At 46.7% G+C, this 9,433-nt stretch overlaps 1 protein-coding gene across 2 annotated transcripts; it reads left to right on the forward strand.

The window, feature by feature from the left end:
• Window positions 1-2,180: 2,180 nt before the first annotated feature.
• On the forward strand, window positions 2,181-7,191 carry LOC114589770 (uncharacterized). 2 transcript variants are annotated; one of them, XM_028716192.2, is made up of 5 exons: window positions 2,181-2,398; window positions 2,601-2,654; window positions 3,525-3,644; window positions 5,424-5,522; window positions 6,729-7,191. In XM_028716192.2, exons 1-5 carry the CDS (start codon window positions 2,377-2,379, stop codon window positions 6,869-6,871), a joined length of 438 nt encoding a protein of 145 aa, XP_028572025.2. In that variant the 5' UTR covers window positions 2,181-2,376; the 3' UTR covers window positions 6,872-7,191. The 2 variants fall into 2 exon arrangements, 1 of the variants encoding a protein (XP_028572025.2); XR_013394313.1 differs by lacking the exon at window positions 3,525-3,644 and having other exon boundaries at window positions 2,184-2,398.
• The last annotated feature ends 2,242 nt before the right edge of the window (window positions 7,192-9,433 follow it).

Genomic DNA, 9,433 nt, shown 5'->3' on the forward strand with positions numbered 1-9,433 from the left:
TGCCAACATTCTTAACTCTTAATTCTTAACCAACATTCTTAACTCTAATGCATAAATGGGCTAATACCATAGCTAATTTGTCCGGCCAGGCTTACTTATGTCCACTTACTTTACCTTGGGATGAAATGGGTAATCAAGCCTACAGTCCCCCCCCCAAGCCTACTGAGAAGCTCAGTGTGTAAAGAGGTTGGAGGTGGTTGCTCCAGCTCATGCCACATGGTTCTCACAAGCCACTCTTGAATTCCGGTATCAATAATTCAGGAACTTTTACTACTTTGTGACTAACCCCGTGTTTTAATGCCCATGCTTGTGGAAAAGCACATGAACCTGACCTTTGTAGTTTGGAAGTAAACCATTTCAGGAAGTCTCATGCAAACTTATGCAGCTATCTCATGCTATCTAGAGTTGAGCCAAAGTTCATGCTGTGAAGTTAGCTTAGGATTGCCATAGGGTTACCCGGACATATACGGAATACTGCAGCTGACAGCAGTGACCGGGCGTAAAATCGGACAAATGTCCAGGGAAATCTGGGTGTATGGCAGCCTATGTTGGAAGTGCCGTTTTTGCCATTTCCACCCCCCAATAAAAAGACAAAACAGCCGTTTTTTCTTTTTTTCTTTTTTCTGCATTTTTGCTCAAAAAGCTCAACAACCTTCGGCAAAACTGAAGAAGCTGCCATAGCATTTGAACACAACCCAGCAGTTCAAAAGCATGTCAAAGTGCAAGCAGATAAATACCGTATTTTTCGCCCTATAGGATGCACTTTTCCCCCTCCAAAAATGAAGGGGAAATGTGTGTGCGTCCTATTGGGCGAATACAGGCTTTCGCTGAAGCCTGGAGAGCGAGAGGGGTCGGTGCGCACCGACCCCTCTCGCACTCCAGGCTTCAGGAAGCTATGCGCAACCCTCGGGAGTCCAGCGGGAAGCCGCGCTGGGCTCCGGAAGGTTGCGCAGAGCTGCCTGCGCTCCCGGCCTCCGCGCAGCACTGCACAACCCTCAGGAGCCCGGCACCAAGCCGTGCCAGGCTCCAGAGGGTTGCGCAGACCTGCCTGCCCTCCCGGGCTTCCCGCAGCTCTGCGCAACCCTAGGGAGCCCAGCGGGGAGCCGCGCCAGGCTCCCAAAGGTTGCGCAGAGCTGCCTGCATTCCGAAGCCTCGGGCGCGCTTAAGAGAACCAGCGCGGCTCCCTAGGCTTGCGGATAGCAGGCTGTTCTGGGGTCTGGGGTCGGGGGAAGCTCGGGCTTCCCCTGCGCCAGCCCCATGCCCGGGGGGGGGGGGGAATAATTTTTTTTCTTTATTTCCCCCCCCCAAAAAAAACCCAAGGTGCATCCTATAGGGCGGTGCGTCCTATGGGGCGAAAAATGTGGTAGATACTGCTCCGGCGGGAAGTTAAACGGCGTTTCCGTGCGCTGCTCTGGTTCGCCAGAAGCGGCTTAGTCATGCTGGGCACATGACCCGGAAGCTGTACGCTGGCTCCCTCGGCCAATAAAGCGAGATGAGCGCAGCAAACCCCAGTCGGTCATAACTGGACCTAATGGTCAGGGGTCCCTTTACCTTTCCCTAAGATAGAGGGAAGGTTACTCAAACAAAACTATTTATACCATATCTGCTCCTAAATCATTTCCTCAAGCTTTTTTATAATATACATTACAGCGGTACCTTGGTTGTCGAACAGCTTGGCTCCCAAACAAATTGGCTCCCAAACACCACAAACCCGGAAGTGTTCCAGTTTGCGAACATTTTTTGGATGCCAAACTTCCGACAGGGCTTCCGTGGCTTCCAATGGCAGATAGGAAGCTCCTGCAGCCAATTGAAAGCCGTACCTTGGTTTTCAAATGGTTCCTGGAGTCAAACAGACTCCCGGAATGAATTAAGTTCAACAAGCAAAGTACATATATACACACTCTCTCTCTCTCTCTCTCTCTCTCACACACACACACACACACACACACACACACACAGTGAAACAGTGATTGCTTAACTGCTTTAAACAATCAAGGTCAAGTATGAAGGAATTAGCAGTATAAGAACATCTTCAGAGTTGCCTTATTAGTCTTTCTGCAGCAAAAACAATACATTATTATTTTGGCAACTTAAAGACTATCAAATGTATTGTGTTATTGTGAACCACACAACACTTTAAAAGATGCCTGCAGCGTTCTATAGTGGGATTGTAGAGAGGTAGATCAGGGTGATAAGAAATGCAGGTAAGTGCATTGTTACAGTAACTCCCTCTAACAATTACATTAACTGGGAGAGGGTCTCCATGGCAACACTGCCTATGAATTGCCCATTGTGACTCTGCTTTTAAATAAGGCATTGACTTCACTGTCTACTTTATACTCCCACAGGTTGCGAATAAAATAAGAAACCAGTTCAATGGCTCCTAAAAAGCCACCAGGTAAGTCCCTTCGGTTACTATTTTCTCTTCACAGGAACACAGAGATCTGCTGACTTGATATGTTCCCTCCAGTACATTATACTGTAGAGAATTGACAGAGCTGAGATATTTCGGGCTGTTGCTCAAAGTTTATTTTTATGTTGATCATATCTCATCTCATCTCATCATATAACATTACTATGTTCATGCTGTCTTTATATAGATAAGCCGGAGAAAGCTGAACCACCCGCAGGAGACAAGGCCGCAAAAGCACCAGGTCTGTATGCTCATTAGCACATGGAGGAGGAAGGAACAGTAAAGGAAAGTTATGATGGGGAAGACCAGAGTTAGGACAAGCATTTTCTATAGGACCAGGGCATCCACCAAGTCCAACTGAGGAGCAATGAACTTCAGCTTGTGTCCACCATCTGCTGCTGGCAGTGAACAGCCCCAGCTTGAAATGAAAGCTCTCCTTGATGGGCCCTCGCCCTCACTACAACTCATCCACTGGTGCAGCCCCTTCCACTTACTTGATGGGGGGCAGCCAGATGGAACTCCACAACCCCAATCTTCCCATGGGTATGCTGTGTCCAATCTACTCTGCTAGTTGAGGATCAACTTCTCGATGTGAAGTCTCATCTCAGCTCCACCTTTCACTATAAGAACATTATGCTTAGTGGGCAGAGTGGGACACTTAATCTCAGAGTCATGTGTTTGAGTCCCACATTGGGGAAAGATTCATGCATTGCAGGGGTTGGACTAGATGACCCTCGTAGTCCCTTCCGCCTTAGTCTATTATTCTATGAGAACATAGCAAGACCTTGCTGGGTCAGACCAAGGTACGTCTGGTCCCGGGTGATGTCTCTTCATGCTCCTGAGGCCCCCAGACAGGGAACATGGGCAGAAAAGTATCTTCAAGAAGCAATACTTCCATGCCAGAGTCCTTCATCCACTTTACTTTCCAAAGGGTCTGGCCCCCTGGCATTTCACAGTGGAGCAACCCCCCACCATGGGTTTGGGAAGCTGACTGCCATATGTTGATCTAGATGGGTTGCCAGAGATTATGGGAAATTTCTTGACTGGGGTGGCACTGGGTTGTTGTCTGTTGATGCCTAAAGCAGAATTTTCTCTCCTCCTGTCCATCAAGGAGAACTAACACCTTTGCAGGAAAAAGTGAAAAAGTTCTTCGAATCTTCATATTCCCTGTATGTTGGCGTAGTGCTTGTGATGGGCTCCGTTATAGGGGCAATAATGCTGACCTATCTGTGTAAGTTCCAGTCTTCTAGGAAAATATAAAAGGGTAATGGGCAGAATTACAATTCACTCTTGCTTGCTTCATTTCAGTGGAGACCTTTAAATGGAAAGGATAGGTTCTGGTCTCCACTAAGCCCTTTCACCCCCTGATTTCAGTTGGTGAGATAAATATTTAATGTACTCTCTCCCATTGAAACCAGTGGCACCGTAGGGTTGTCCCTGAAGAAATGCTCAGAGACTTTTAACTGGTTTGTTAAAAAAAGGCAAAGGACTCCAGACAGTTAAGTCCAGTCACATACGACTCTGGGGTTGTGGCGCTCATCCCACTTTACTGGCCGAGGCAGCTGACATTTGTCCACAGACAGTTTTTCTGGGTCATGTGGCCAGCATGATTAAGCCGCTTCTGGCAAAAGCAGAGCAGCGCACGGAAACACCGTTTACCTTCCCGCTGCAGTGGTACCTATTTATCGACTTGCACTGCATGCTTTCAAACTGCTAGGCTGGCAGGCACTTGGACTGAGCAATCACGGGGATTCGAACCAGCGACCTTCCAATCAGCAGGCCCTAGGCTCAGTGGCTTAGACCCCAGCACCAGCCGTTTCCCAACTGGTTCTTCTGGGAGTTCTTCTGGAATGTGCCTTGCTCCTTTGTACTCAGGCGATTAACCCCTTCCTTGGATGAGCACACTGCAATCTCTACCATCTGTTGCGGCCTAGGGTCCTCAAATCGTAGAAGTACCCAAAGCAGCTACACTACCTCACGGATGAAGCAGGTTGGGGGCCAGACTGTTAATCTTGGGAGCCTGTAGAAAACCTTCCTAATGTTCATGGCCCAGCGTAAATATGTGCATTCAGCTGTTCCTTTCTTGACAAATCTGGACTGTGAGAGTAGGGAAGACCCAACCCTGGTCAGCCAAGCCAAGCCCACCTGGCGGCAGCTATCCTGCTACTGAAAGAGACTCAGTCAGGGGGAGGCTGGGGCATTCCATGGGGGGGGGCGGCTGCACTGGGTGTCATTCCAAAAGGGGGGGCAAAATGCCGACCCCCAATCAGCAGTGACTCCCGGGGCGCGCCCTACTCACTGTGCACCGACCCCAGCGATATGCATCCCCCCAGGAAGCACGCCACCCCTACGGGCGGCACTCCATGCCCCCGGGACGCGTGCCATGACCTCCGGGGCACACACCACATCGCCCGTGGGTGGCACACCACACCCCCTGGGACGAGTGCTGCTCCAAGTACCAGAGCAGGTTGCTTCACCTCTGGGGGAAGGAGAGCTTCCCAAGGCTGGAATGCTTTCTTCAACTCCCAAGGGTATCGAGAGGCTGGAGTACCCACAGATGTCATGGAGAACACCTCTGTCAAGGGTCATGTGGAGGGAGGAGGGGATTCTAGGTCTCGATCTCCTTGTCAAGATGAGGTAGCCATCATGTCCATCTCCTGTATGGGCCCGGCACCTTTGCAATTCAGAATACACACACACACACACACACACACACACACACACACATTCATTCATCTATCTATCTATCTATCTATCTATCTATCTATCTATCTATCTATCTATGAAGATATTGGGCTAAGGACTCTAAATTAGATCTTGAGGCTTGAAAATGGACCTTCCTAGAGGAGAAATTCTTCCTTTACGAATTTTGGGAAGTGCATTACATATTGGAACTTATACGACAGAAGTCTCATTCCAAATGCAACTTAATCCCTTCCAAAGGGGTGCTGGGGGAAGCAAAGCTATTCTCCCACATGCGTTGAACAACTTTCCCCATCATCACCTTTAGATGTTAAGGAAGTGCAAAGGAGAGCCATATTTGAAGAAGGAACGACAAAGATTCTGCAAATGGTAGAAGACACCTTTCCGGATCTTTTTGAGGCAGATGGTAAGTCATATGTTACTTTTTGTCTGCGCAGGAGCTCCTTCCACAGCCCACCATTTCTTCTCATTACTCAGTTCAGGGAAGTCGAACAGGAATGGGTGGGTTGCCTCAAGCTCATTCTATTCTCAACTCCTCCATAAGGATGGGGTGTGTGTGTGTGTGTGTGTGTGTGTGTGTGTGTGCCGTGTTGGTGGAAAAATATATTGATATAAGAAAGAAAATTCCTGAATTCCAAGATCCAAGTTTGGGGCAAGAACCCAGCAGAGATTTACAGTCACAAAATATGCAGCAAATGTCAGCATGAAAGTATAGCCTGCTAGACCTTTAAAATAGGCTCTTCCAAGTGACTTCCAAAGTTTCCCTCTTCCCCCAGCAAACAAGAACACGCACTTGGTAAGTTAAAGAATGATTTGCTTACAAACTCTTCAAAGGTCAGAGCCAGGTGCTTCAGAAAAGGTGCACGGCAGGAAAACTTAGCTTAGCAACAATGTGGAGGAATATCCTAGAGTATTGGTACAGGAACTCAAGAGTGGCTCATGAGGAGCATGGGGCTGAGCTTGAGCAACCAGATCAAACCTCATCACATACTGAGCTTCTCAAGTAGCCTGGGGAAAAACAATAGGCTTGATTACCTATTTCTTCCCAATGTAGCTGAGTCTAGCAGGGCAGCATACTCTATGGCTTGAACACCTTAATGCATTATTTAGAGTTAAGCATGTGGGTTATACGAGGCTGATTAACCTACGTTTTGGAGTTGCAGAGTTGGAAGGGATCACAAGGGTCTTCTAGCTCAACCCCATGCAGTGCAATAATCTTTCACCCAATGGGGGGTTCAAATCCACAACCCTGAGATTAAGAGTCTCATGCTCTACTGACTGAGCTATCCAGAAGCTCCAGGAAAGGACTGCAGCTGAGTGGACGTGCAAATGCCATTGTTGTTGTTGTTGTGTTAAAAAAGGCCCCGGGTTCAATTTTCAGCATCTCCAGGCAGAGGTGGGAATGACCTCTTTCAGAAGTCCTGCAGAGCCATTGCTAGTCAGCATAGACAATTCTCATCTAGATTAATGAATGGTCTGATTCTGTATAAGGCAACTTCCTAGGTTCCTATATATGAAAAGTAAATATTAGATTTTGAGAAACATGGCTGTTCAGTATCTTTACATGGCTGTTTGAGATTCCTCCCGACTTCAATTGTTGCCACTCTCTTAGATATCACAAAATTCAAGAAAGCTGAGAATATATCTGCAGCAATATCCGAAGAGAAAAAGAAAATCAGTGAACTACAGCAGGCTATTAGTAAGTTACTCAGAAACCACTTTTATTGGTCAAGGTCAAGGTGCCAGAACCTTTGAGGCAATAGGCGATTTCAGAACCATTGGGATGGACTTCTCTTTTCCATTACAGGCTAGAATGGCACAATTCTGGTGCCAATCCTGTTTTGAAATATCAGTCAGATTAGCACAGCTGGAAACAGAGAATGGGTAGCTCTCTTCAGGTTTTTCAAGTGAGCACATGCGCAGAGGGCTGTAGGGATGAGCATACTAGCTCTGGCCCACTAGGGCTCTTCCCTGTGAAATTGCAGGGTGACGGCCTCAAGCTGTGAACCAGCAACATAGGGAAGGTCACAAGTTCTCTGTGTACTATGTACAAGTTCTCTATCAGGTACAGGATTTTAAATAGTATGGACACAGTCAAAAGGCCATGTTGTTGAGCCTATGAGAGCAACAGCTCCATTACAGTGGAAACCTAGCCAGATGGGCGGGGTATAAATATTTTTTATTATTATTATTATTATTATTATTATTATTATTATTATTATTATTATGGATGTCTGGTTAATCCCATAGTACTTTTAGGAACAAGCTGGTGCATTAGCATGTCTGTTGAGGCATTTGTCCTGAGGGCCAAATACTGAACTTGACTCATGACTCAATGACCAGTCCCCACATGTCCTCCTTTCCATGCTAAGGGAATTCATCCTGAGCCTGTGAAGTAAGAAAAAAGTATTTTCTTTCCCATTACACCAGTAGTACTGCTTTTGTTTCCTATATTTTCTTTCCTACTGTTCAAATGGTGGGTCGTTCTAGGTTATTTGGTATATACTCTGCACTCAAAAACAGTTCTGAAACTGTCTAGAAGGAATTGGCTACAGCAAAGTCGCATTTCACAGGAGACCTGGTGGAGCTCCCTTGCACCTTTCAGTCTGTGTCTGGTACTTTGGGCTGTTGACCCAAATCTGTTAGAAAGCTGGCTAGTGATTTTTTAATGGGCGCAAAAAGAAAAAGAGGAAGGACATGAATGGTACTTCTCAGACCAAATAAGCTATGCGCAGATCCCTGAGCAAAGAAGTTATATGCTGACAAGGCCTCACTCCTGTCAGCAATCATGCTGCAGCATTCAGCACCAACTGCAGGTCAAGCACGAGGGAAGCCTCAAATAGAGCATTCTGCATTAATCCAGTCTTGAACTGAGCAAAGTATGAACTGTTGTGGCAAGGAATCTTGGTTCAGGAATGACCAGACCTGTTGAACCAGCTGCAGCTGGTAAAAGCCACTTCTAGCCATTGGGGCATCTACCATGGCCCTCTCCTCTACCTTCCCCCAAAAGGGAACATTGGCAATGGCCCATAGCTGTTCTAATCCAAAGGGGCCAGAGCTGCTTTCTTTAGGAGTGGTCACACCACTGCTTCTTTCAATGCAGCAGGGACCACCCCCTCATGCAGCAAAGCATTAACCACAATCTGGACCCAACCAGTCAGCCCCCTCTGATAGATTTGCTAAGCCAGGAGGGATTGGAGTTGAGGGGCCATGGGGTTGGATGCATTGCTGCCAGTACCTTCTCCACATCAGCTAATTGCATAAGGTGAAATTGATCCCACTAAACATCCTCTATAGAGCCACTGGCTTCTTCAACTGGAGATGCAACATTTGGAGAAACAAATGAGCAACTTTATCCTTTAAGTGCGTAGCCAGCGGGTCCTAGTGGGTCTTTGAGGACAATGCTAGATTTTTTTCAGTGAGGGTGGTTCCCCCACCCAAGGTGCTCCCAAGGTTCCCCCTAATATCAGTGTTTTAAACTCTGCAGAGTCCTACAAGCTGGCTTCTACTACAACCTCACTTGTCCTGTCTCTCATTTTATTCCTCTCACATTCTGGGCATTGCTCAAAGGTGACATTCACCACAGGTTACGCGAGGAATGGATTGTTTGGCATGGAGCCCTATATATATTTGACTTCATTGCCACCCCAAGGACTTGGAAACAGTGCATACAATACTGCGAAAGGATGAAATACGATACAAGATTGTTATGTGTTGAAAGTGATGAGGAGCAGGTGAGCAGATCATGCAACAAATTCTTCAGGGACAATGGAAGAGTGTGACTTTGGGAGTAGATTTCAGCATCTGCCGTGGTTGTAGAGACTGATAAGGGACAGACATGAGACATGGGAAACCGGGATTTGAATCCCCACTCTGCCATGAAGCTTACTGGTCAGGACTGCCTTTCATCCTAACTTACCCCACGGGACTGTCGTGAGGACAAATGGGGAGAGGAGAAGGTCATGCGGCACCTTGAGCTCCTTTGGAGGAAAAGGTTGCATATTAGTATTAGTATTTATTTATTCCATTTATTCCATTTATTCCTTTATCATAAAAACCCAGGGTGGTGTACAACATTTTTAAAAAATTACATATTTTTCAGTGATAGAAACACAATAGTTCAGGATACAATTGTATGGGGAGACCAGGAATAATGAGACCTGGGAAACCAGGATTTGAATCCCCACTCTGCCATGAAATAATAAAAAAGCATACTAACAGACAGCCTAATAATAAAACAATCATAATAACTGTCCTCTCCCCCACACTATTACGGGCTATAGATTACTTTATAGCCTGGGGAAAGAGGAATGGTTT

Source organism: Podarcis muralis, chromosome 9 (genome assembly GCF_964188315.1).
Source record: "Podarcis muralis chromosome 9, rPodMur119.hap1.1, whole genome shotgun sequence".
In the NCBI taxonomy this organism is placed as follows: domain Eukaryota; kingdom Metazoa; phylum Chordata; class Lepidosauria; order Squamata; family Lacertidae; genus Podarcis; species Podarcis muralis.

Coding starts and splice junctions, on each gene's coding strand:
- LOC114589770 (XM_028716192.2), top strand. CDS start 2,377: ATGGCTCCTAAAAAGCCACCAG. Junction 3,645..5,423: donor AATAATGCTGACCTATCTGT/GTAAGTTCCAGT, acceptor CATCACCTTTAG/ATGTTAAGGAAGTGCAAAGG. Junction 5,523..6,728: donor GGATCTTTTTGAGGCAGATG/GTAAGTCATATG, acceptor CCACTCTCTTAG/ATATCACAAAATTCAAGAAA.